Raw genomic sequence first — 25,814 nt, 5'->3', positions numbered from 1 at the left:
ACTCAATCATGGCTTGTGATTCGACAGACAACTAACTGAACGCGACTATGTTCTTCAACTGGTTCAGTTCCCTGACTAGTTCAAACGCCCTCGTAGTATTCCCATAATTAATTCCGACTTCCTGAACGCCCCGTTGCCAAACTGACTCACCGCCGTGCTATATCGCTCCAATTCAAGATGGCTGTCTTTATATCTACAGAGCTTTGACTGACTGAAAGAAAGGATTTGCCTGCAGCTCAGTATTTGCCCCAACAAGCTCTTTCAGGGCAGCAACTTGCTCCTCGCGGCTCATATTCCCTGCCTTGACCTTGACCTTCCATTCCACCAAGACTCGCTTGAGCATGGCACTACCCGTCTCAACATCCTGCTTACTGTACTGCAGTGCTAAATCTTCGTGCTTGGTAGTAAAGTCCTCAAGCTCGTCTGCCTTGCGTTTGGCCATACGGACAACCTTGTCCGGGAAGCGAACCAGCTCGGCGACGTGGATACCGAAACTCTGGTCGCACACGCCCGGTGCGACCTTGTACAGCAACGTCACTTCGCGCTTCGCATCCGCATCCGCTTCTGAAGCCGCTGCTGCGCTAGTGCCGCCGATGTGCGCCGTGACATGGAGGTTCTGTACTTGCGGGTACTGGTCGGCGAGAGCTGTGAGCTCGTGGAAGTGAGTGGCAAACATGGCAGAGCACCCAATCTCCTTGACAATGTGCTCTGAAATAGCCCATGCAAGACCGAATCCATCGTATGTCGATGTACCACGTCCAAGTTCGTCAATAATGATCAAGGACTCTGCCGTAGCCGACTTGAGGATGTTGGCAGTTTCAAGCATCTCAGCCATAAAGGTCGAGACACCCTTGAGCTGCGAATCGCTGGCACCTACACGTGCCAATATGGAGTCATAAATGGTCAACTCGGCTTCTGCACAAGGCACGAAACATCCAACCTGTGCCATAAGTGCAATGACACCCGTTTGTCGGATGTAAGTTGACTTACCACCCATATTGGGGCCGGTGATGATGAGGAAAGACGACTTGTCACGAGTAAGCTCAATATCGTTCGTGATAAACTGAACATCGTCCTGGAGTTCCATGCAAGGATGACGGGCTTCGCGAAGGATCGTCTGGCCCTCACCACGAGCGTGGATCTTGGGTCGGACATACGACTCAGGGGCATGAACTGATGCGTGAGCGAGGGAAACGATAACGTCAAGGTGGGCAAGAACACCAGCCAGGCGCTCTAGAACTGGGCAGTAGGAGGAAGCAACTTGAACAACTTCATGAACAAGACTGCTTTGTGTCCTGTTATAGTTTTGAGATAGCTGATCATACTCGCGACGATAGGCCTGCAACTTCTTGGTCGTGAAATAAACACCATTTTTTTGAGTCGAGCACTCTTGGTACTTGGAGTTGTTTCGGATGCAGCCAGCCTCTTGTCGTGTGAGACGCATGCAAACTCCGTGTACCTTGTGACTGGTCTCAAGGAAGATCTTCTTGTCGGGGTCTTGGCCTAGGTCCTTAGCCGAAGCCGTGAACTCGGCTCGAATATCCTTGTCGAGCTGGTCAAGTTTCTTCCGGATGATGCGCAAGCTTTTATCAAAATCGGCTTTAATGATATACTCATGTCGATCGAGAGCGTCGAGATCAACAGTTTGCTCTACCATGTCCTGCAACTTGCCCAAGCTATCAGAAAGGTCGCGAAGCTTGATAGTGTATGCCTCGTCGAGGGGGTCTTTATAATTCTCGTCCATCACACCTTCAAATGTGCCTATAAAACCAGGTAGACGGATGACAACTTGATATGCGCGGACGACGTCCTCCAAGTTCGCCTTGCCTCGCTGGAAGCGCTTTGAAAGTCTGTAAAGATCAGGAATAGATCGAAGATGTTCCTCCTGGAGTGTCTGTCGTAGTTCCGTATCAACATAGAAAGCTTCTACCAACTGTTGGCGCTTCTCAATCTCCGTCTTGCTCATCAAGGGCTGCTTCAACCACTGTGCCAAGAGTCGACTACCAACTGGTGTCTTGCAGTGGTTGAGTACACCAAAGATGCTCATCGTTTTGGATCCATCACGAGGACCGGGCATAAGGTTAAGGGCCTTTAGAGCAGCAGCATCCAGCTTCATGAAATGTGCCAGGTCATGTTGGTACAACTGATATTGGCCAAAGTTGGAAGGATCATGCAGAACGCCGAGGTACTTGATCAGAGATGCAGCAGATCCCATGGCCAGCTTGAGATCAGTCTGTGGGAGAAGAGAAGCCGACCGCTCATCCTTGAGGAGACGTGCTAGGTCTTGTTCAATATCCCGAGTACCAAAGTCACCAGCTGGTCTCTCTGCGATGGCCACACCACAATTATCGATAATCTTCTTCAGCTTGGACAACTCGGGATCCTTCTCCTTTTCACTCTTGTCAATCTGTATCAAGCACTCACGGACACCAAGCTGGATAAGGAGTGCCTCAAAGTTGGAGTAGAGGTCGTTGTCGAGGAATTCGCTTACACCAAGCTCGCGGACGCTGGCATCGGCGAAACAAACACCAACATTTCGAGCTTCGGAGGCCTTCGCGGAGATCTTGACGGCGAGAATCATGGGCGCAGACTCAATCTGGCCTCCAAGGTCATCCTCAACATCTTGTAAGTTCCCTGGCGAAGCCTGCTTGATACACTTCCAGTTCATGCGACCGGAAGGGCTTTGCCAGATTTCTACTCGCTTGCCTAATTTAAGTAGGGCTTCTCGAAGGAATTGTCGGAATACGGTCATGGTCATGGTGACGGAGGGTAGTCCGGAGTGATCATTTCGGCCGAGTTGTCGGACAACAGAAGTTGTCTTGTAGACCTGTAAAATGACGTTAGCGGTGCTAAGAATGATATTGGCAGAAGTGGCATACAGTTTTGGCGATATAGGTGGCATCATGACCATGTGAAGTATACCAGTCTCCTCGGTCAAAGATGCGGATCGTGTCTTCGTTTACGGCTGGCAACGATTTGTAGAAACGAATGAAGCCGCCCTCGTCATCGAGCTAAAACGAATTAGTTGGATAGATTTTGAAGTAATTGGTTTTCGGCAAGTACCTTTAATTCTGGTCGTGAAGCCATAATAAGTTGATTGTCTTGTCAACTCCTGATATAAAGTCAATCAACGTAAGGGTCTTGTTGGAGTAAAAGTGCCCGAGAGACGTTGTACTCGTCGCGTGACTAGCTCCCGCATTGGCCGGGAGACGCGTTTTTGTGGGTTCTCAATTAAAGTGGTGACGCGAAATCGTTAGTGCATAACGATTGCATAAATGCATAACGGCCATCCATTCACATGCACAACAGTTCTTTCTGGCTTAGTGATTCGTGATTGGCCAATTGGCATCAAAGCCAGCGGGCACCAGTGATTGAGCCTCTATTGAAGAGGTAGCGGTGCTCTCTCACATCTCCATGTCATCACGTATCGAACCATCAGAACTCACAGTGTATCTCGCTATTGACATTGCACGGGTCTTGTTATCAAATAGTCTCCTTTCGAGATCCGCATCAAAGGTTCAGCTGTAGCTACCTAGCTCTGGAACCCTTAACATGGCTAAGCTGAAGAGCTGCCACAATGCCAGAAGAAGACAGACCCTCAAGGCAAGGAAATCTCGGCAGACCACGAATGTCTCGAGCCCAGGAATTATAATCCGAGACATATCTTAGGCTATCAAGCCTCACATGGTGATATCCAATAAAAGGCGCACTTTCAAAAGTTCAGTTGCCAGGATAAACTTTCAGTCAGCCACAACTCTGCTGGGGGATTGTTGAGATCCCATTCGACTAGCGCCAGACGGCCCGTGTCATTGCTTCGAGTACAGTTTCTCTGAAGGTGAGACTTCTTATCACGAATATGGCAAGGATGTGAATCTTAGGCCGTGGGGGCTTGGGAATCACTACTGTTGAGAAGAACTATTTGTGATGTGCGCTGACGAATTGCCAGTTCTTGCATTAAGATTCATTGTAAACTCAGTTGTTCATGAGTCGAATGGAAATAATGAGACTGTATTCGCAGTGCTCGTATTGACCAAGCCATTGGACGAACTCAATGTATGTTTCTCCATATGGAAGCTGGAAAACAGAGTCATTTTAACCTTGTTTTTAACTTCTGCCAAGTGGGTATTTTTCGGTTTTTACACCAAGAGCCGCAAACTAAATCTGCAAATTGAAGCTAATTCTTTACACACAGATGGACACGATGGAAATTCCACTGTAAAACATGGCATTATCCTTGGTTAACAAGAGAAACAACATCAACACGTACGTGCCATCAAGAACAAGTTATGCTTGATTATTCCATGGCTTGGCGACAAGGATTAAACGCTCGACATTGACCATCCGGGTTCTCACTAGAGACCCAAAATGGTAATCTACCGATTCATAGTGGACACAGATGCCTCGAGGCCATCAAGGTCCTCGAGGTTCTCTCAGCCAATCCACTATTTTTTGTATCATGGCTGCGATTATTGGCTTCTCGATGGCAACTGGAGGAGACGACTTTCTCTGAGTAAGAGGCTGAGACATTAACTTTTGCTCTCCCTCTTTATTCTGTGCGTCTTTATCAAGGGTTTAGATATTAACTTTCTTTACTACTACCCAATATCTTCAAGTCCTTCTTCTCACACAACCCTTTTGGACAGTTTCAAGTTTCACCTCCTGACTCGAAACTCCTTTCGGATTATCGGCTTCAAAAGACGCAAGCTAGCGATTTAAGCATAAATTTCGACGCGTCTCTCGGCTCTCCTGTGCCGTAGTCAACACTCAACAGTCGATCTCGTGCCGATACCCGTCCGTCTCTCGCCTACTGGTCGATCTCAAGATCTCAAGATGCACACTTCCGCCTTGTCACTCGCTAGATGGGGCCTTGTCTTCTCTGCGGCTTCTGCTGCTGCCAGCGATGCCCATATCGTCCCTAGAGCTACCCAGGCTCCCTCGACCACAGCACCTAAGCCTGAGGTAACTGCTATTACTGGATGCCACCTTCATGCCTCTGAACTGTTAGTAAATACCTTTCACGCACCAATACTGTTGACTAACATCCCTTCAGATATTGTTTCGCTGGTGAGACAGAGTACGTGGTAGATGTCAAGGTCACTGCAACCACAGACGTACCTTCGCAGTACACCGACTGCCATTCCCATGGCTCTGATATGTAAGCTGCTAAGTGAGCTCTGCCATTGGTCACTACTAACTCTTGCGTCCTAGGTTCTGTGTAGACTCTAACGGTGGAGATGTTTCTGTTCAGGCTGAAGGTGCTGAGTCAACAGAAGAGGATCACGCCAAGGAAGGTGAAGATCATGACCACGACCACGATCATGAGAAAGCAAGCAGCACCGGATCTGCAGCTGCAGCTGGAAACACTAAAGAAGCTGAGAATGAGCACTGCCATTTCCACGCTGGTGTTGAGTAAGTCGCTTCCTTCACCTCCACGTACACCATCAACAATCGCTGATGGATCTATGTAGACACTGCACAGGCGGTAGCGGCCATGGTCACAGCGAATCTGAATCCAGCGAGTCGGAGTCTAGTTCTTCCTCCTCAGCATGCCAGCCCCGAAGGAGAGACTATGACATTGGCCTCCGTGTTGGTTTACTCTTCGTTATCCTAGCCACAGGTGCTCTGGGTGTCTTTGGCCCTATCCTGCTGCACAAGATGATGCCCAGCAAACTCAATATTGTCCTCATTGTATTAAAGCAATTTGGAACTGGTATTATAATCTCTACCGCCTTTGTCCACGTATGTGAAATAATCTCCCCTTACAAACGATTGCTAAGTAATGTCTCTAGCTATACACCCATGCATTCCTCATGTTCGGCAACCAGTGCATTGGAGAGCTGGGTTATGAAGCTACGACATCCGCTCTTGTCATGGCTGGCATCTTCCTTTCTTTTCTTGTTGAGTACATCGGCAACCGCATTGTCCTCGCAAAGACAAAGGCCTCAGCCAATCTCTCTGATGCCGAAAAGAAGAGCGCCTGGTTGTCCACCGAGGTTGTCAGTGTTCTCGTCATGGAGATGGGTATCCTCTTCCACTCGCTTCGTAAGTGATCCCTCTATCCTCTCACGGCGTGGCTGGCTAACATCACTGCTAGTGATCGGCTTAACGCTCGTTGTAGCGGGTGATGAATACTTCCTAACCCTGTTCGTTGTCATTCTTTTCCATCAGATGTTTGAGGGTATCGCTCTTGGAAGCCGAATCGCCACCATCGGTACTTCTGACGATAGCCACGCCCCGGTCGTGTCTCGTGTCTCCCAGGACACCTCCTCCGCTCAAGATTCAGATAAGGCTCCTGCTTCCACTGAGACCATCCCTAACCAGGAATCGGCCCCTGCTGGTTTGAGCATGAAGAAAAAGCTCGGCCTTGCCTCTCTTTTTGCCTTCATTACTCCCATCGGAATGGCCATTGGCATCGGTGTCTTGCAACAGTTCAACGGTAACGACAAGTCCACCCTCATCGCCATCGGTACCCTCGACGCCGTCTCCGCAGGTATCCTCATGTGGGTTGGACTTGTGGAGATGTGGGCTGCAGACTGGATGTCTGGTGGCCATGGCCACAAGGCTGAGCTCGCTGACGCCAACCTTCTCACTACAATTCTCGCCGGTATTGGTCTGGTAGCCGGTCTGGTGGTGATGAGTCTTTTGGGCAAGTGGGCATAGACTTGGGGCGATTGGGATTGCTTTCTAAACCACGTTGTCACGATAATACGATTGGCTAAGGAGTTTGGTGCTTGTATTTACGGAGTTCGTGTCAGGAGCATTTGCAGTTGGGTCTGCCCTGTTCACAAGACTGGGGGCAATATCTGCTTGGATCTATACCAAATGGCGTTGCTAGGATAGAAGCAATCGGGACGAGATAAATGATGGTGGATTACATCACTGCGTGTACCCATGTTTTGCGACCAATGCATTCATGTGATGATTCATGTCAGCCCAGAAAAGTGTCAAATTTTCCCAGCATAGTAGTCTTCCGTTGCCGATTAGCCTTTTAGGAAACCCTTTCCAAGACTCGGCGTCTGGTACTTGGGTGCTCTGTACTTCAATGTCGAGTTGCGTGTACTGTTATACGGCAGTACCTGGATGCTGCTGGCCGTAGGGCTGTTCATGATATCCCAGTGATCCGAGATATTTGGATTTCCGTAAGGCCGGAGAGCTGCGAAACGCATGCTTCACAACTGTCAGGATTTTTCACTGGTAGAATTGAAGTGTACTCACGTGTAGTTTCCAGGCGCTATTCTCGTGCCGTTCGCGAGCTTCCCAAACCACCAAAAGACGTGAAATCCGCGTGATTGTTGTTTAAGCGGGAATGGCACTGTGTCATTTGGATCGTTGACAGTAGGATCGAAGAACCAGAATTCCTCCGCATCTCGCATTGTTGTCGCTGAACCAATAAAGCCATGTCTTCCGACCCGCGGAGGATAAGTCCATAAAGACTCTGACCAGCCTTGTTCGAAGATCTACTACTCATCAGATATCATGAACAACGGGAGTCTACAGATATACTTACGTCCCACCTAAGATTATCGCAGGCGTACGATGCCCTACCTCCAATTTCAATAAAGTCACTCGCATCCCTATCGATATTGAAAGACCATCTACACCGTTGTCAGCGAAGTGTATACACGGGTTAAGTCACTTACGCTGAATCTTTATCGGGATCCGTAACAAATGGGTCAACAATGAACATATTATCGAATGCTTTCTCGGTGTCATATGCAGCTCCTGCCCGGGTCTCTGAGTAAACTAGGCGCATATTTAAGAAGAGGAAAGAGAGCTAACAAACCTCCATATGGGATAGACAGTTTCTCCCCATGATCGGAATTGATCAATACCTTGCCACTGTACAGTGGCAGGTAATCATCGTCAACGTTGGGAAGCCCAAAAGTAACACTAATCATTGTAAGCGACCAAGTTTCCTTCATCGACTCGGGCCTACCTCAACTCTCTTGTCTCCCCGGGTTCAATGAGGACTCTGTGTGGAAGTCTCACTGGAGGGACAATGTTTTTGGGCTCAATGGCATAGAGTAGAGCCACTCCATATTCGGGGTCGTAAATGTTGAAGCCTGCTTGGGGCTCAAGCTTGAAAGTGTATTCATGTGCTATTCCGCCGGTATTGGTGACGTTGAAACTCCATCGAGGCTGGAACAGCTCTGTGTCCATCAGAGAAAAAGGCTCATACTCGAGTTGAGTGTCATAGTTGAGAACTTTCCATGCGTCAACCAGTCCGGTACCAACCTGGAAAGGCGAGGCTTTGTACTTGCGCATCAGACGATTGTTGACAAACGGTAGGGTCGTTCCACTTGAGGCAATGCGATCTCTAAGCATCTTGGCAAAGCCTGCGCCATTGAAAGCACGACCCCCGTACTGGCCAACGAACAAGGCTGCGACGCCTGCAATGTAGGGCGCCGACATGGATGTCCCACTCAGCTCCTCGTAGCTCTGATTGAGCACAGTACTCATGATCATGTATCCAGGGGCGGTAATATCGGGCTTGAGAAGCAACTCGTTAGTCGGGCCCCATGTGGTGAAGTAAACGGGAAGTGGCTCAAGATCCTCGCCGGTTCTGTTAGCATTTGGCTTTGTTGTAACATTAGCAGCAGCAACAGCGAGAACTCCTCGGCCGACAGCACCGCTACTGGAGTAGAACGGTCCAAACTCTCCTTCGTTACCAGCTGATGCTATCACGATGACACCCTTGTCTACCAGTCGGCTGGCCAACATAGCCCATGGGTTATCTGACCAGCCATTGGGTTGCCCAATACTCGAGGTGATAACATCGGCCTTAAAAATCGTTATCAGCAGCAACTCATACTTGTGCATAACAGCACTTACTCCCGCATTGTAAGCATCACACAGTGCTTGCATAATGGTCTCTTCATCGGTCTCCCACGGATCCTGCGATTGTCAGCTGCAGACCTGGCGAATAATTTTTAGTGGTCCCGAATACATACATCAGAGAACACCTTGTATATCAGAAGTTCAGCCTCGGGCGCAACTCCAGTAAGCCTGAGGTCCATGTCATTAGAATTCTGTTGTATTTGCCTCCAACAGAACTTGCCATTCATTCTTAGCAGCAATGATACCTGCGACGTGAGTTCCATGACCTTGGTAGTCCATGGGATCATTATCGGGCTGCTTAGGATGCTTTCTCTCATTGTGAGTTTCCCCTGGATGAAGTATAAGCCCTTGATCATAGGAAAGAGTTCACCAAACCTACAGTCTGCTCCGACAAGGTCATAACCCCCCTTAACTTTGCATCCAGGTCCAAAACAGCCTCCGAGCTTTAAGAGATTAGTACTTGAGTAGAACTGGCTTCCGAACGAACATACTGCTTTGTGGGTGTAGTCGATACCGGTGTCGATTATAGCGACAGTTGACCCCTTTCCACGAATACCGGCAGCGTGGAGTTTGTCAACACCCGTCCAGTGATGGATAGAATAGTTTCTTATAGATGAAGATGGGCCGTTCTCTGTTTTCTCTACTTCTGGCATTGCCACTTTGTGAGCATGCCACACGTTCACAACCCCCTCCATCTGGAGCAATGTATCCATATTGTCTGTGTCAGTGTCAACCACCATCCCACTGAAAACATCACTGCAATCAAAGCTCTGGAACAAAGGCCTTTTTCGGTCAGGTTTCATGAGGAGCTGGCGTGCCACCGTGGCCGTGCCTCGGTTCTGTGAGCGTGAGTAATTGATTCGAGGACAGGACTGGCTTCTTTACCGGCTCGACTTCGACAATGAACTTGCGGGTGTTGCCGGTGCTCGTTCGACCAGTCCTGGAGGAACCAACAGCCGGTTTATTGATTGCCTCGACATCAACAGCCACTGATGCCGCAAACAGCAAGACTTTCAACAGATTGTATGACTTCATGGTGGCTGAATGGTTTGAACGAATGATATGGGATGAGAAATCACCGATAGAAAAGAGCACTAAGACCAGGAGAACATATATATCACTCTTGCCATACTTCCTTCGTGTTGGTGCTTCTTCGGAATATTAGCATTGTCGGCAAGGTCTCGGAAGGATGCATTGTCAACGTTACAGTTCTCATTTGGACCACGGAAAGGGGCAACATGTGCGTCTTTTTCCAGTTGCCGTTGCGTGATTCAACATTGGATGTTTCAGTGTCACAGGAAGGGTAATCTTTCCCTGCCTCGTCATGTAGCGAATATCTTTAACCAAAGGCTGCAGGGTTAAGCAAGACATCTTGCTGAAAGTCGCCTCGGTGTACGGCTAGGCACATCGACCCGAGTCGTGGATCGGCTGTACTGGCTTCTATTTGGAGAACATCGTGGCATCCCCTGATATTTGAGAATGTACCAAGCCTATACTGAGATGGCCCCGTATGAGAATTGGGCGTGACGGGAAGTTCTTGTGCTGTCTAACAGCTGAGTTTGATACATATGAGTTATCCAGAAATTGCCATTGCCGGATCGTTTTGATGTACCGCAAACGGCCTTTTGAGCCTCCCTACCACTGTAATAGGCCGGCTGCAACACATAATCTCGAACAAGAGCGTTGTGATCCCGAAGCTGTGGGACCTATCTCAAGATCTAGCGAGAGATCCGGCAATGACAAGGAAGCACATCAAGACGGATACCTCTGCTCCATTCTTGGGACGTGGATAGGAGATCTTGTGTCGAAGAGGACGATGCATCGATGGACGTGGAACAGGCATTCAAAGGAGAGCAGTGCTATAACGGAGAGTTGTGCTTGCTATCATTAATCTGGGCTGTTTCTTGTGTAACTTGTGCCCCAGAGAATTGACACTGAGAGTATTCGATGAAGAACCAAAGCAAAGTGCCTAACTTATCCATAATCACGAGTGTAAGAGATGTGGTTCAAGGTGACAGCTCACGTGAATGATACCATGATGCAAAGCATCACGAGGAAGGTGCACTTTCAGTTTGACAGGCTGACAGGTAGTTGCGATACACCACACCACCTCATGCAAGCCACAAATTATATTTCTAATTGCTTATTTTACGACCAACTTCGTGGTTTCATACTGCAGATTCGATTTGTTGATAATCACTCGTAGCAGTTTGATCTCTTTGACAAACTTCTTCGGCTGGGCAAGAAGCTACCTACGTCTAATACAAATATACATGGATATCTATCTATCAATTCTCTACTGTAGGTTCCAAATTCTACCTTAATCATAAACAGCAATCTCTTGAAACACTTCCAGGAGCTAGGTTCACTAACAAGCAATAGATCACTGAAGTTTCTAGCCATTAACCAAAAGGAGTTTCGCTCTCGTTGATTCAATCAGCTCTGACTGGTCAGAGCTTGAGCCGGATCCGAATCCGTGCCTGACGATCTCTCAGCCGGTTTACCTGACTCGTTGTGATACTCCCAAGCCAAGCCACATGGACAAAGTAGTCAGTCAATCTTTGCACGTTTTTTGGCTTGAAACGGCGAAGAGAAACTTTTATTCCCAGCCAAATCCATCAGTCTGGAAGCCATGACCTGCGCCATCTTATTCATCGCGGCAAAAACTCTGTCGATGAATAGCGAGCAACTGGCTAAAAGTGTCAGTGATGGCCGGGCAGGAAGACGAGAAAGGAGATCGCGTAATGGAGATGGATGAACCGATTGTTTCTACTAAGCGGCGCTGCAGAAAAAACGTGCAGCTCGTGCAGAGAAGCCATACCCGATACAGCATGTCCAATGAACCAACCATGCTCGCTCACCGGAGACCAACAAGGGGGCCTGGTTCAATTCGCCGCTATGGAGAGAGCGAGGATGGGCTGCAGGAGATATTGATTCTCTTGGAATATTGTGAGCAACAATTGATCATTTCTTGGGGAAATCTATATCATATAAATCTCATCTTAATCTCGGTTGATCGACGAGCTGAAAGACATGTTCTACGGATGACATTTTCTGAGTCGGATCGTCCCACGGTTGCAACCTAGGATCAACATTTAGAATAGAGTGTGGATGCTGACTCGCAGAAACCATGTGGTTTGACGGTTTCCATTCCCATTTCCATTTCCATTTCCATTCTGGCTTCTGCGTTTCCATGTCAGGAACCAATGGAATCTCGTTCGTACTCGGCATAAAACGAAACCAACTTCTGCAAACTCCTTCTCCTCTTTCTGAACTGGGGATTGCATGCACCTAAGCACCCCCTGCGTCAAAATGTCAACCCGCCAACGACACAATCATGCTGGTGTGCTATTTAGCGCTTCCGCCAGCGTTGGGAACAGAGTTGGTCTTCTAAGATCCAAGCTAGAATAGCTAGCTTTTGGTCTAATAATGAACAAAGAGTCTGGGTTTTTTTTCTTCACGGACTGAGTTGAGGACAAAGAACAAACCAAACGCCTTTAGACGGGCCGTCAACGGGAGGATAGGGGAGAGCTTTGACAAGTTGGTGTGCAAGATTATTATGACTTCTAGCCAAGAGGTTTAGTGGCTGATGAGTTGCATTGATTCCCCTATCATGCCTCTCCAGCCTCTTCAAGAAGACTTCATCCTATGTTCTCCTCGCAAATCAAGAGCCGTGAGGCAAGCTTTCGCCAGCCTCCTCAAGATTCAACCAAGGAAAGTCAATCACTCACTGACCATCAAAGTTACCTTTCAGGGGGCCTCAACCCTCAAGCATCTGCACTCTGCAGGTCGCTCCCCAAAGCTTTTCGGTCGCATGGCACCCTTGACACATTCATCCACTTTCACGCGACCAGTTCCAATTAGCATCCCCTGTCTAAGCTAAACCCACTTTCCGGGCCTCCCCTGTTGGGTGCATCCTCTTTGGATTCTCGCTGGGTCGACGAATGAGAACATACTCTTCAGCTTAAGATGCCACTGTCGTCTGTCTCCAGTGGAGAGAGTCAGGCGTCTCACAAGCTACCTACTCCACTAACTCTCTAAAGTTAGGTACCTGCGGGCTACTACCCCCGGTGTCCTCCCCTAGACAACTCCCCTGCCCATGCGTGTTCAGCACCTCAACCTTGAGTCTTATCTTCCATCCAATCCTCCCCCCTCGTTCTTCTCCCTCTTCCTTGTACCTGTCGCAATCGTAACCCTTCTTCTACCCCCAGTCTCCCGCTCTTACTCTCATCCACTCATTCATTTGATCTCTTTCTTGGACAAGGAAACAAAACTCCAGGCGATTTGCTTCCTCTTGCTCTAGCTATTAATGTCCTCTACTCTCTTTTAATACTGTCCAACCAACCTCGATATTACCGAAACAACCGAGCAACTTACTACTTGACCTGCTGGTAACCATATAGTACAAACACCAATACCCAGTCCAGACGAGCAATTGCCTCCCCCTTTATAGTAGGGTCAATTCGAGGACAACGCAAGACACAATCCCCCCGAGACGAAACATTTTCCCTCGGTACAAGTCGAAAGCATACGGCATTGATTGCAGTACAAATACCTGGAAACTTAATCTCCACATCCTCGACTCCTCCATTACGAAGTCAGCCTCCCTCGACGCGCTGAATCTCACCGAGAGATCCGAACTGATCGCCCTGACATATACACGGGCTCACTCTCACCTCTTTTGAACCCATCACCTAAAAGTTCATACAACCACCGCAAAAATGGGCAAATCTCTCATGGACAAGATCCAGGCCAAGCTGGAGCTCTTCCGTCTCGAGCAACGCTACACCCGCCGCCGTCACCGACGTTCCACCTTCGTCTCCAACGCTGTCTACGTTGACGGAGAGTACGTCTACCAGACCCCCAACAGCACTGGATCTTCCTCCGGTTCCTCAAACATCGATGCCCTCCACGGCGACAAGGCCGGCGTTGGCTCTGTGCCCGCCCCCTCAAGCGTAGTCATTGATGAGCACCACTTCCCTTCTGAGGTTCAGCACCAGCAACAACCACCTATGGCTACTGCTGAGCGCAAGCGTCTGAACCGTTTCAGCTCCATTCCTCACTTTGGAGGCTCAAGCAACAAGCAGATGCCCAGCATTCAAGAGCGACGGAGCAGCATGATCCGATGAGTTAGCTCTCAGGCAGTCAAACCAACACAAAAAAGACAAAACAATACAAAAATCATGCGATATTCTTTTTTACGATTGACGGCATTGGCGCAGGCGTAGCAGGCGCATAGCTACAGCGTGTAAGCAACGGACACGATGAGATGAGATGAGATGGGATGGGATCGGCTTGGATTGGATTACATGAGATGAGACGGGACGCCATCTGATGGATGAATCGGACTTGACGGATACCCCCAATTCATTCAAGGTTTCCCAACGACGAAACTCGCCCAATTTGTTGGTACACGTTACAACATCGGATCATATCACTCACTACCTCACCTTTTATTCTGGTTGGGTTGTGTACCCAGCCATTGGACCTTGTTTAACGACTTGTTACTTTTGGTTATTTTTCCGTCCCACCTGCTTTCTGTCTCCCTTTCAACTCTGAAGCCTTTAGAGAGGCTTCATTTTGGATATCCGGGGAGATTACGGACTGCAGAGCTTTGCAAAGCTGGACGTGGCATCGGTCATCACCGACATTTTTACCTAATTTTCCTTTTCTGGCGTTGATTTATACTTTTTTTGGCTGTTATTGTTGCTTCTGCATCTTACTGCTCAGCTTCCTACGGGAACAGCTTGGGGTTGTTGCATCATCACTTCTAGAGCTGACGGGCGACTGTCAGGCGCTGCAATCTGTACATAGCACAACAAAAAGTATTGCAGGCGAGTTTTATGGGAGGATATGGGCTTATGGACTTTGACCTGAGGTACCAACGAATACAAACAGATATCATGTTCAAACGCTTAACTCGCTATTGTCTATGACGAATGAGGATGAAACAAGTCTTGATCAATACGAGATGTGGCATCGAATTTTAATTTCCGTGAATCTGTGAGCTATGTCAGTGTCTCAGGTTTTCAGATTCCTAAAACGAGGTCTGTTTTAGCTGACCGTCGCAATGTCATCATAACTGTCAGATGAACAACACGATTGCGAATAAGAAGAGATCTTCGATGATGAATGTAAATATGTACCAATAGAGATGCATAGAGTCACATGCATCCTTACACGAAACTCAACGCTTCGGCAGCCGGTTTCTAGCGTCTATATCTCTAATATCATTGGATCGTGTAGGTTTGAGTTGGCAGTGACGTTGGATAATGCAAACGCCAGCGGCTATGCACAAACCTAAAGTGACGGAAGTGGTTTCATACGGTGCGATAATCCCAAGGTTACTTGATCAATGCACAAGATACGTTTACGGTGTAAGTGGCTGTGTTGTCATGTGCATGAATGTCTGAGCGCGTAACATGTTTATGGGGTTGATTCATGCTCAATAATCAAAGGTATTGACAAGATGCTGCAGGATTCAATCAATGCAGTATATCTGAAGCAAGAACACACAAGCACAAGGTGCAGAGTCCTAACATAAGTATCCTGTTGGTCATCTTCAGGTAGGCTACCCTGTAGCTTCATCACGGCTCTTAAAGTTCAACCTACCAACGAGAATTTAGCAGCCACTAGAGGGCTCAACCAAATATTTAAAACAGGACGCTGCCTACAGGTAGGTCACACCGAGCTTCTCTTCTTTGGGTGGTCTGTAAACATGTATTCACTTGGTGGTTTGGTCATGATCACCATTCATTGTTCTTATCACGAACGATATACATGGAACACAGTATAGTACGACTGAGTATTACTTGGACAGAAGAGATGGTGCAATTTTGAAACCAATTGATGAATAAACAAACACCTAAATAGCAGCCTTTTACCACTGCCTTTCCATGCACCGTTTGTATAAATTTAACTCACCCAAACTCCATGAACTCCCCTCGCTTTCCAATGCATCCTTCAACTTCGAACAAAACAGGGGGGTATACGGCTATGATATAAAACCAAAAGCATTGGATGCCCATCCCATCTCCGGTTAAAAACAACTTACACCACGCTCAAACAACAAGTCCGTCATAAGCTCTCTCCACCGTTCGGCTTCCCATGCCAGGCACAGTCCTTAGCTGAGCAAGGCTGTCGATACGACCACCAGCCTCGTCATCGTTGACGAGCTCGAGATAGTCAACCAGGTCACGCGCCTTCTTTGCACCGAAGCCGACTAGGCCTCGAATCTGATCGAGGTCGCGTGAGTTGACAATATCGAGAAGTTGTTGAGTTCGAGGCGACGCAGGACCCTCATCGTCACCCGAAAGAATGGACTTGGTGGCAAGAGCCTTGACCTTGAGCTTTCGAGACTTGGGCTTCGAGGCACGGTGAGCGAACTGTTCCTCATCAACGTCTGCCTCGGCAGTCTCATAATCGCCATCCGCGTCATCGTAGACGAGCCTTCGCTTCTTGCGCTCCGAACGAGGAGTTTCCCGGCGAGGAGAAGGAGCGGGAGCGTTTCCGTTCAACCGCGATCGTAGCCTCTCAATCTTGTTGAGCAGCTTTGCTTGTCCAGGAAAGTAGGGCAGAGCTTTCTCGTACATCTTAAGCGCGATCTCATCCTCGCCTCGTTCCTTGTGTTGGCGAGCAGCCAAGAGGAACCTCAAACCCTCCGACTTGGAATCATCTCGCCATTCGTCGCTGTCAATCCGCCGCTCAAGGGCTTCTAATCGCCTTTGCACAGCATCGCTGATTTCTGGTTGAACCGTTGGTGGTGGCTGAGATTCCTTCTCAGCTGCAATCCGAGCAGCAAGGATCTCGCTGACCTTTTTCTCAACCATGGCCTCAATTTGAGCAGCTGAAACTGTGACAGATGCTGGAGCTGCAGGTCTTGAGATCTTACTAGGTCTCATAGCGGCATCATTTTCAGAAGGCCGCTTGACAGGGTTGACTCGACGGGCAATATTCGAGCTCACTAGAGGACGGCTGACAGGTGCTGCTGGCTTGGACTTGTCAGTGTAGACGCTGAAGGCCTTGACGGGCTTATTGGCATCAGCAGCCTTGTCGGAGGCTTTAGCAGCAACATTACCGTTGTGCACATTGGTGAGGTTGGCAAGTGGTCGAAGAGGCTGTCGCTGGACATTGGAACCTGTGAGACCAGAGTTTGCCCTAGGAACTTGCTTGTACACAATCTCATTCTCAATCTCCCTGACCTCAATTCGTTTCGCTCGAGAGCTGACGTTGAGACTGCTGAGGGTATCAAGGTGATAACTTCGCAGAGGCGACAGATTTAAGATCATGACAGTGATACCATTGTTCTGACCCAGTGACAGAATTCGTGTCATCTTGGACTCCCGGTAGGGTATTCTCTTGTCGCCACGACCGATAGCGTCAATGCACTGACTCAGAACAAAGAGACTCTTGTTGATGGCTGCAGATTCCACCAACCTCTCCTTTCCGTTGTCGGTTCGGCGGTTGTCCTCAGATCCGGCCAAGTCAATGGCAGATGCTGTGCTCTCCCTGACCATCTCCGAAGTCGTTTGGATCAGCTTGACTCGTAGGATAGCATGGCTGCGGCTACTGTGGGCGTTGAGCTTGGTAGCTGCCGTGACACGGTTGTTGTTGGCCTCGATATACAGCTTCTCAAAATCCTTGAGGTCTTCGCAAGCTCTTTCTGACAGACCGACGACGATAGTCTTGCCATTGGCCTCAGCTCGTAGTGGTAGACCGGTTGGCGTTCGCTTCTCGGGTGGCTCGAGGAGATCGAAGACCTTGTCGTTATAGATCTCGTAGTAGGACAGCAAAACCTGCACGTCTGTCTCGCCGTGAGAGTCCTTCATGATCTTCTTGCCTCTTCGAAAGACATTGCTGAGCATCCGAGGAATCACCCCGCGGTCTGCCAGCTTCATACCGCCTCGCATCGTGTGTGTTTTACCGGTACCGGTGACACCATAGGCGAATATTGTGACATCGTATCCCTGGAAGAGAGACTTGACGTGCGGCGCCACTATTCGAGTCAACACACGATACGATACGACAAGGAACGAGACGTAGTAAACGAAAACAAGACGAAACAAAACGCGTTAGCTTATGAGATCGCACCTTCAGCAGTAAACAATTCCTCTTGAGTCGTAGATCGGTCGTACACGCCATTGAACGCGAATGAGAACTCTTCAGCCTCATTCTTGGGGTTGGGGATCTTGACGACCGTGTTTGGCTTGCCAGAATCGGCGGTATCAGCTCGAACGATAATATCACATTCGCGCTCCTTTTCGAGTAGCGGTCTTATCCTGGAGACCACTCTCACACTCATTGTGTAAGTATACACGTGTATTCGGTATCGAGAGGATTGTATTGGTTGTGAGGGCAAAGAAGCTCAAGGTATCGTTGAGTCGGACTCTGTCAGCCTACCAGACTGGCTGCTACCAAGTCCTGAGAGTTAGCAAAGATTTGCTATAGAGGAAGATAGCAAGGGTAGCGGTCTAGTGAAATGAGGAAGAAAGCACGGGCGTTGGCACAGCAACGCCATCATCCCACGTGACATGACGTGTGGGAACGGGAAAAGCCGCTAACAACACTGATTCGCTTTTGATGATAGCGGCGCTTGAAGTTGAATGTGAGGTGGTAGATATACAAGTTATACAGCTCTTTCAGAGCTCATATATCCAACAAAATGCGAGGCCAATTGCCCTTAACGAGAGCGGCGCGAGGGCTACGGCTGCGGGCATTGCCTTCGTATACTTGCACTCAGTGCAGGAGTATTCAGATCAGCGCTGCGCCGAGCACTGAAGCGCCAAAGGTTGGAGCTGATGCTTTTGGAGCTCTCGAGACGAGGGATCCTGCGGGTATGATTTCTCTGTGCCATTGAGCCATGATAGAAGCGAGTCTCTGACCTTTTGCCTGTATAGATGCTCGATTCGAGGTTCTTGGCTCACCATATTCGCTCCTTTCTGTGACTTTGTCGGCATCGCAGAAGCTCTATACTCGGAGGGGCACGTTGGTAGCTGTAGCCGGCAAGCCTGAAAATGTACGCAACATCACGACAAAGCTATTAGAAGTCTTATTAATACGATGACCAGGCCCAATCCACTCTCTCGATCCTTAACCCGATTACACGAGCCTTCCTCGGCGTTCCCTTCCTCTATCAGCGCATCTCCGCTACGACACCCATTACAGCGTTGATATCGACAAAGTCACCCACAACCACTTTTACAGTTCTTCACCTCGATGGAACGACGGATTGGATGATCTCACAGAGGAACGCGCTGTTGGCTTGGACAGGACACACCCTTGCGCCCTCAGCGCGCATTCAGAGCAGCCTCACACTCGCACATTGGGGAAACACACTTCTAACAGGACGAGGTCTCGCCGCTCTATCAGCACCAGGGCAAATTTACGAACTTACTCTCAAGGAGGGAGAAGAATTTGTCGCGCATCCCGGAAGTGTTGTCGCCTACTCGATCAGCCGATATCCGCCACAGCCTTTCCGCTTTAAGAGCAACAGCCTACGACTCCAGGTGCCCTCCCTATCGAGATGGATCTCAGAGCCTAAGTGGGTGACGACTGTCCGCAACTCGGAGGTATGGAAGTACTTGGCAAGAGTTTCCTACAGCATGCGAACAGCTACTCGACGAACCATCTGGGGTGATCGCCTCTTCCTCCAATTCCATGGCCCCACAAAGATCCTTATGTCCAGCCGAGGAGTGCGCGCTTCAGACGTTCTCACCAACAAGCAAGTGAATGAGATTGCTGATGCTCAGCCCGGTGTTCTGACCGAAGCCCTCGACCTAAAGAACAAACCCAAGCTGACTGACGGTGCTGAGACCAAGCCTGCCCCTGTTAAGGCTGTTGAGCCAGAGGTGGAAGATAAGTCAGTGACCGGAATTCACGTTGCCACAGTTGAGAAGGATGGGAAGGTGAAATTTGAGGACAACAAGGACCTCAAGGAGTTCATACGATAAGAATGTGCAGATGAGGGACAACAAGATATGAGCGACCGATGTTGCAGAGCATGAAATAAAAAAGGAGGCAGATGAGCAGGAGACTTTTACACAGCACGACGTTTTGTTTATCATGTATGATTACTTCCCTACCTACTATCCATCATAGAGCTGAAGCCTTTATGTATCAATATCGAGACGTTCGAAGAGTTATCACTTGATTGGTGTGTTCGGGAATTCGGCTCATACTGAGGACGTGGCTTAAGTCTTGAAGAGGCACAGCCAGCGCCATCTCAACAGCGCATGCCACTGGGTACTTGATAGTCGGGCTAATCAGTTTCTCGCATCGGATCCGAGCGGTCTATTCAGGTCCTATAGGAGTAATAGCTCAACCACAGGCTAGAAAAGGATGACGATCACTGACTCATCTCATGCAGCCAACTTACCTGACAAACCATTCCTTTCGTACTGTATTAATAATGTAGGCTCGAAAGGAGTAATCTTATGTTACCATATCTCGAAATTATTGGATGATTTTCGCTCCCAGCCACGCTTTGGGCTTAGACAGCTCGCGACTCGGCTTTGAGCTAAGTCCAATGTCAGAGTGAGACCAGCCCTACGAGTGTTTGATAACGGGCGAAATAAGCAAAAGTACCCTTGTTAAAGCCGATCTTGACCCACACTTCAACGGACTTATCACCTCCGCCAAGGACGAATACACCGATTGAGGTGCAAGGATACGGTAGGTATTGGTTTCAACAGCGGGAGATCTACCCCACTAGCTAACATAGATTATATAGATACAAAGATATAAGGCAGTGAGATTTACAGAGTGAAAGAATTATAAAGGTTCTGGTAACTACATATACCCCATGGACTCAAATATACTACCTCTACTGCACAACAATGATTTACACTTGCTAGCACTGACATATTATAATCCAGTGGCAGCTTGAGTAACACGCAACATATAATAATATTCTTTCCTTTCTTAGCACCTACGTCTCAGATTACACATACACAATCATAATCATGGCGCGTTCGACAATATCCTCCTCCTCCGAGACGGTCAATGACAGAAACCTCCAACCAACCACTTCAACAGACCCAGAAAAGTCAGGTCCTCAACCTATCACCAAAACAGAAGCCAATATACATCCAGAACCTGCCAACGCCGTCATCGCAGACCTCGAGCGTGGTGACGATGATGAGAAGAAACAAGAGCAACCGCCAGCAGGTCCTCCACCTGGAATGGCACCGGCTGATTTCCCAGATGGAGGTTTCGAGGCTTGGCTTGTTGTCTTTGGTGGATGGTGTGCTCTATTCTGCACATTCGGCCTTGTGAACTGCGTAGGTGTCTTCCAGAAATACTATGTTTCTGGACCGCTTAGGGATTATGATAGCTCTGCTGTGAGCTGGATCACCTCTGTTGAGGTGTTCTTCATGGTCTTCTGCGGTGCCATTGTATGTGTGCCCTCTTCGTATCAAGCAATAAACTGACCTCTTGCTAGTTTGGTAGTTTGTTTGATAACTACGGCCCCAAGTACCTCCTCTGGTTCGGCACAATCTTCTACATCTTCGGTCTCATGATGGTATCCTTGTCAAAAGAATACTATCAGTTCTTCCTCTCACAGTCCATCGTCGCAGCCATTGGATCAAGCGCTGTGTTCAACGCCTGCATGTCCTCACTCGTCACCTGGTTCTTCAAGCGTAGAGCTGGCGCTTTCGGTATCATGGTCTCGGGCTCATCTCTTGGAGGCGTTGTTCTTCCAATCATGATGGATAAAATGATCAAGAGTGTCGGCTTCCCCTGGATGATGCGTACCATGGCTTTCATGTTCCTCGTTTTGCTCGTCTTCTCTTGTCTCACTGTCAAGTCCCGCCTACCTCCTCGCCCCAAACCCTTTGTTGTCAAGGACTACATCAACGGTCTCCGCGAACTTCCTATCCTCATCACTGTCATCGGCTTCTTTCTCTTCATGTGGGGCATGTTTCTTCCTTTCAACTATGTCTTACTCCAGGCTCAGGCTGCGGGCATGTCCAAGACTTTGATTCCTTACCTGCTACCTATCCTCAATGCCGTGAGGTATGTCACGCCCTTTCCAGCTTTGAAATACGTACTGACTTGACCACAGCATCTTTGGTCGTATTATTCCTGGCATTATCGCCGACAAAATCGGCCGATACAACGTCATGATCATCATCACTTTCATCTCCGCCCTCTTTTGTTTCTGTGTCTGGATTCCTGTCAAGGATACGGCCGGTATTGTTGTATTTGCTGTCATTTTTGGGTTCTCATCGGGTGGCTATATCAGTCTCGTCCCGACTCTCATCGCACAGCTCTCCGATATTCGTCAAATTGGTACTCGGGTTGGCGCCGCGTTTGCGATTCAGTCTTTCGGTGCTCTGACAGGGAGCCCTATCGCTGGTGCCATCGTGTCTGCTCAAGATGGCGACTATCTCGGCCTGCAGTTGTTCTGTGGTTGTTCTATGCTGGCTGGGTGCATTTTTTTCTTCTTTGCACGCTATGTGCAAGTCGGATTGAAGGTGGTCAAGGTCTGAGATCTGTCCAACATGAATGGAAGACCGAATCACAAGCTAGAGTCGTTGAGTTGGGAAAATAGGATCAAGTGCAGAAGCAAATGGAGCCCAAACGAGGCACAGGATGGATGGATACATTCAGAAAAGGTTGAAGATGAGAACGTGAGATAATCCGCATTAATGAAAAGGAAATCGCTAGCTTATACTGGCACAAACAACGAGAGGACCGTAAAGCAAATTCAGGACAAAGAATGCTTGTGGCACACATGAAACGCGAATTAACTAGGATAACTAGACTTGGATGAGTTAGCAACACACCCAAAGGAGCTTGCGGTAAACAAAGACAGATGGTAGGAGGTTCTCAGGATGTAGATATTGGTGAGCGTTGGAATCATTTAGATCATAAACAGCCTCTGACTCGATGTATCATCATCGAACGGTATGGCAAGAAGGTGAAAGAAAGTACACATACCATAATGCTTTACACAGAGAAACTGTCGTAAATAGATAACGTGCCTAATGTCTTTGATGCAGTTAGTATTTTCCCGTAAAAAATTAATGGACTTATAAAGAGTGAAAATAGGGGCTCAGGATGTAGATATTGGTGAGGTTTGGAATCATTACGATCATAAACAGCCTCTGACTCGGTGCATCATCATCGCAGAAGGGGTTAGGATGAAAGAAAACTCAGATAACGTACCTTTTGGGGGAAAACTGACTGCCCAAGCGTGAGTTGGCACAGTTCAGAGTTTCACATGGAAACAAAACAAAACTCCAATTCTCTAGTGTAGCATCTCTTCCTCGCCCAGAAGAGTTATGTACAATCGCTCCCGTCCCGTTCGCCCGCTTGTCGCTTCGTGCTTATTGGCTACCCTCGACAGTCGCCTTAATGGGATTAATCTCAACACCGTACTTCTCACTAAGTCGCTCTGCCCTACGCTCCTCATATCCAGGAGGTCGGATGCCTATTAAAGTGTGAGAGGTTGCCCGTCCACATCAAACGTCGTGCGCGACTTACCTCGGCCCTCGCCAATCTCTGAAATAGTCTGCTCAATTGGCAGTCGGGTGCTTCGTCGGATGATCTCCTTGCGCTCGAATTCGTCGTCCTCTCTCTTGAAGCTATCGTATCGGCCGCCGAGGTAGTGGAACATACCCTGAAAGATTGCGAGACCACCACCGAGTCCCATGACAACGGGCATTCGTCTCGCTGCAGCGTGTTAAATAATGCGGTTACTGTGATTTGAGGTACAAGATCAGGTCATACTGGGAAGGCCGAGAACTGAACCCAGGGCAAAGCCACCGAGGGCAGCCGAGAAGGCGTCGTCCTTTTCGCGGAGGTTCATTGAGCTTCGTGAGACGAAGACATATGCGGCGGGAGCGGCAGCTAAACGACGTAATTAGTATCGCGAAACCTTCAATTGGTCTTGTCCACCACATCTATCGTACCTCCAATACCGATAATGTGAGCACCTCGGGTGAAGACGCTCAAGATGCCGATATTGTTCTTGGCCATGGCATTCTTGACGGAGGAGAGGAAGAGACCGCTGAGAGCACCGATCACACCAGCCTTTGCGGTGTCATCGAGGACATCGTGAGGCTTGAAAAGGTTGTCGGCCTTCTTGTGGGCCTGCCAATTCGCGCTCGACGGGTGCTCCATTGCGATTGCTGTAAGGGAGAGGAGTTGGGAGCTTTTATTTCGTAGACCTGAGGTTGAAGCCAAGCTATGCAAACTGTAGGATTGAGGTGCCTCCACCGGAACACGTGACGTTGGTCATTCAATTGATCTGCTCCTATTGGCTCTTGAGAGCTTGATGAATTTCAAGTCCTCTGTCGGGGTACGTACCCCCACTATGCCCCACCATAACTGGACTATTGAGAAAAATTGGCTATGAGCTTAACAAGATAGTCTTTCTCCTGTGCTTTAAATCTGATGGCGCTATTCGATTGATATGCCATCGATCCATACAGAGACTGGCCTCTTATTACGCTCATATAATCATTTAATTCCCGAAATTGTTCGACGATAAGAACGTTACGCAGCTCGCTTTCATACGACGTTATCCTGGCAAACCTCTTATACGACTTGATCTAAGAGAAGTTAACCTGAACTGACTTTAAATTGATACAACAGCTCAATTCGCCACACATTGATTTTCTGTATAAACAAGATCGAAAGAATTGATCTTCCCAAGATGGAACCAACGACAAGTGAAGGAGAGACAGGTCAATCTTCTCATCAGCAACCACCACCACCACCAGAAAACTCAACCGACACTGGACATGGTGAGCAAACAGTCACCACCGACTATCACACAAAGCCAACAGACAATGTGCCTCCAACGGAAGGCTCAATTATTCCTCAAAAACGGCCTGCAGATGACAAAGCTGCCGGACCTATGTCCAAGAACGCTCTCAAGCGTCTGAGAAAACATCAGCAATGGGAAGCTGGAAAGGAGGAGCGCAAGCAGAAGCGAAAGGACAGCCGAATCGCACGCAAAGTCCGCAAGCGTGAAGAAAGGGCAGCGCTTATCGCTCAGGGCATCGATCCAAATGCCAATAAGCAGCAGAAACCTCCTTCAGTTAATGTACCTGTTACACTCATCTTCGACTGTGACTTTGAGCAATACATGCGTGAGAAGGAGCTCATTTCACTCGGCAGCCAAATCACCAGGTCATACTCAGAGAACAAAAATGCGAGATATCGTACACACATCTTCGTCTCAGGTTGGAATGGAAAACTGGCTGAGCGGTTCCACCAGGTCCTCGATGACAAACACAATAACTGGAAGGGCATTGACTTTGTGGACGGGGATTTCATCGAGTGTGCGAAGCAGGCTCGGGAGAAGATGAAGGATCCGAGTGACCACATGGTCGATCAACTCCAGAGGAGCCTGGATAACAAAACCCCTTGGGTGAGGGACGAAAAGGACCCTCTCCCTTTACCTGATCCCGAGCCAGAACCCTCTCCTGAATATCAGGACATCGTTTATCTATCGTCAGACTCACCATACACACTCGACCGCCTCGAGCCCAACACAAGCTATGTCATCGGCGGCCTCGTCGACAAGAACCGTGAAAAGGGACTGTGCTACAAACGAGCGAGGGAACGTGGCATCCGAACGGCTCGGCTGCCTATCGGTCAGTACATGGTGATGCAGAGCCGGACGGTTCTAGCGACAAACCACGTCGTCGAGATCATGCTCAAGTGGCTCGAGTACGAGAACTGGGGCGATGCGTTTTTGAGTGTCATCCCTAAGCGCAAGGGCGGTCACTTGAGAGACCAGAAGGATGATTCAGGTGAGGCAGAAGAAGCTGAGGGGGGTGAGGTCGAGGAGCTTGAGGAGGAAGATCAAGAGATCAAGGACCCTGATGCTGAGGAGACTACCCCTCAAACCCATACCCCTGAAGTCGAAGCTCCTTCAAAGTAGAAACATCTGTATTAGTGCCGTGCGGCGCCAGCCAATTCCAAAAGCAAATTCCTAATATACCAAATATACTGTTCATAAG

General features: G+C 48.7%; 9 protein-coding genes across 9 annotated transcripts; 5 read left to right on the top strand and 4 right to left on the bottom strand.

Annotated features, from left to right (window-relative positions):
• Window positions 1–193: 193 nt before the first annotated feature.
• Window positions 194–3,087, bottom strand: BKA55DRAFT_539310 (muts domain V-domain-containing protein; the record flags this gene model as incomplete). Its single annotated transcript, XM_046190123.1, has 3 exons — window positions 194–2,827; window positions 2,880–3,011; window positions 3,064–3,087. 3 exons carry the CDS (start codon window positions 3,085–3,087, stop codon window positions 194–196), a joined length of 2,790 nt encoding a protein of 929 aa, XP_046049052.1.
• Window positions 3,088–4,830: 1,743 nt separating this feature from the next.
• BKA55DRAFT_539309 (uncharacterized protein) lies at window positions 4,831–6,660 on the top strand (the record flags this gene model as incomplete). Its single annotated transcript, XM_046190122.1, has 6 exons — window positions 4,831–5,000; window positions 5,051–5,155; window positions 5,209–5,409; window positions 5,469–5,739; window positions 5,790–6,042; window positions 6,095–6,660. The coding sequence occupies 6 exons, from the start codon at window positions 4,831–4,833 to the stop codon at window positions 6,658–6,660; spliced, it is 1,566 nt and encodes a 521-aa protein (XP_046049051.1).
• A 320-nt stretch (window positions 6,661–6,980) lies between these two features.
• On the bottom strand, window positions 6,981–9,873 carry BKA55DRAFT_511740 (peptidase S8/S53 domain-containing protein; the record flags this gene model as incomplete). The annotated part of the gene is made up of 12 exons (XM_046187738.1): window positions 6,981–7,167; window positions 7,216–7,457; window positions 7,508–7,595; window positions 7,641–7,722; window positions 7,784–7,890; window positions 7,937–8,781; window positions 8,833–8,895; window positions 8,952–9,006; window positions 9,050–9,167; window positions 9,218–9,281; window positions 9,330–9,533; window positions 9,724–9,873. 12 exons carry the CDS (start codon window positions 9,871–9,873, stop codon window positions 6,981–6,983), a joined length of 2,205 nt encoding a protein of 734 aa, XP_046049050.1.
• Window positions 9,874–13,559: 3,686 nt separating this feature from the next.
• Window positions 13,560–13,967, top strand: BKA55DRAFT_689969 (uncharacterized protein; the record flags this gene model as incomplete). The annotated part of the gene is made up of 1 exon (XM_046199427.1): window positions 13,560–13,967. One exon carries the CDS (start codon window positions 13,560–13,562, stop codon window positions 13,965–13,967), a length of 408 nt encoding a protein of 135 aa, XP_046049049.1.
• Window positions 13,968–15,662: 1,695 nt separating this feature from the next.
• On the bottom strand, window positions 15,663–18,297 carry BKA55DRAFT_360487 (P-loop containing nucleoside triphosphate hydrolase protein). Its single transcript, XM_046185845.1, has 2 exons — window positions 17,929–18,297; window positions 15,663–17,833 (listed from the first exon to the last, which is right to left on the bottom strand). The coding sequence occupies exons 1-2, from the start codon at window positions 18,137–18,139 to the stop codon at window positions 15,900–15,902; spliced, it is 2,145 nt and encodes a 714-aa protein (XP_046049048.1). The 5' UTR covers window positions 18,140–18,297; the 3' UTR covers window positions 15,663–15,899.
• On the top strand, window positions 18,264–20,216 carry BKA55DRAFT_567768 (mitochondrial biogenesis AIM24-domain-containing protein). Its single transcript, XM_046192764.1, has 3 exons — window positions 18,264–18,671; window positions 18,735–18,853; window positions 18,906–20,216. Exons 1-3 carry the CDS (start codon window positions 18,500–18,502, stop codon window positions 19,785–19,787), a joined length of 1,173 nt encoding a protein of 390 aa, XP_046049047.1. The 5' UTR covers window positions 18,264–18,499; the 3' UTR covers window positions 19,788–20,216.
• Window positions 20,217–20,798: 582 nt separating this feature from the next.
• BKA55DRAFT_539304 (major facilitator superfamily domain-containing protein) lies at window positions 20,799–22,328 on the top strand (the record flags this gene model as incomplete). The annotated part of the gene is made up of 3 exons (XM_046190121.1): window positions 20,799–21,230; window positions 21,278–21,852; window positions 21,902–22,328. The coding sequence occupies 3 exons, from the start codon at window positions 20,799–20,801 to the stop codon at window positions 22,326–22,328; spliced, it is 1,434 nt and encodes a 477-aa protein (XP_046049046.1).
• Window positions 22,329–22,999: 671 nt separating this feature from the next.
• BKA55DRAFT_360537 (uncharacterized protein) lies at window positions 23,000–24,064 on the bottom strand. The gene is made up of 4 exons (XM_046185846.1): window positions 23,754–24,064; window positions 23,572–23,691; window positions 23,326–23,514; window positions 23,000–23,272 (listed from the first exon to the last, which is right to left on the bottom strand). The coding sequence occupies exons 1-4, from the start codon at window positions 23,962–23,964 to the stop codon at window positions 23,169–23,171; spliced, it is 624 nt and encodes a 207-aa protein (XP_046049045.1). The 5' UTR covers window positions 23,965–24,064; the 3' UTR covers window positions 23,000–23,168.
• A 435-nt stretch (window positions 24,065–24,499) lies between these two features.
• Window positions 24,500–25,735, top strand: BKA55DRAFT_539302 (guanine-1-methyltransferase-domain-containing protein; the record flags this gene model as incomplete). Its single annotated transcript, XM_046190120.1, has 1 exon — window positions 24,500–25,735. One exon carries the CDS (start codon window positions 24,500–24,502, stop codon window positions 25,733–25,735), a length of 1,236 nt encoding a protein of 411 aa, XP_046049044.1.
• Between the last annotated feature and the right edge of the window lie 79 nt (window positions 25,736–25,814).

The sequence above is a fragment of the Fusarium redolens genome (assembly GCF_020744475.1).
Source record: "Fusarium redolens strain MPI-CAGE-AT-0023 chromosome Unknown BKA55scaffold_8, whole genome shotgun sequence".
In the NCBI taxonomy this organism is placed as follows: domain Eukaryota; kingdom Fungi; phylum Ascomycota; class Sordariomycetes; order Hypocreales; family Nectriaceae; genus Fusarium; species Fusarium redolens.
This window is presented reverse-complemented; position numbering and strand designations above follow the sequence as displayed.

Bases quoted from the DNA above. Each gene is read 5' to 3' on its own strand.
- BKA55DRAFT_567768 (XM_046192764.1), top strand. From the start codon at position 18,500: ATGCGAGGCCAATTGCCCTTAACGAGAGCGGCGCGAGGGCTACGGCTG. The intron at 18,672-18,734 runs GTATGATTTCTC...TTGCCTGTATAG, and splicing joins CGAGACGAGGGATCCTGCGG to ATGCTCGATTCGAGGTTCTT. The intron at 18,854-18,905 runs GTACGCAACATC...TACGATGACCAG, and splicing joins TAGCCGGCAAGCCTGAAAAT to GCCCAATCCACTCTCTCGAT.
- BKA55DRAFT_360487 (XM_046185845.1), bottom strand. From the start codon at position 18,139: ATGAGTGTGAGAGTGGTCTCCAGGATAAGACCGCTACTCGAAAAGGAG. The intron at 17,834-17,928 runs GTGCGATCTCAT...TGACTCGAATAG, and splicing joins GGAATTGTTTACTGCTGAAG to TGGCGCCGCACGTCAAGTCT.
- BKA55DRAFT_360537 (XM_046185846.1), bottom strand. From the start codon at position 23,964: ATGGAGCACCCGTCGAGCGCGAATTGGCAGGCCCACAAGAAGGCCGAC. The intron at 23,692-23,753 runs GTACGATAGATG...TACGTCGTTTAG, and splicing joins TCACATTATCGGTATTGGAG to CTGCCGCTCCCGCCGCATAT. The intron at 23,515-23,571 runs GTATGACCTGAT...AACACGCTGCAG, and splicing joins TTCAGTTCTCGGCCTTCCCA to CGAGACGAATGCCCGTTGTC.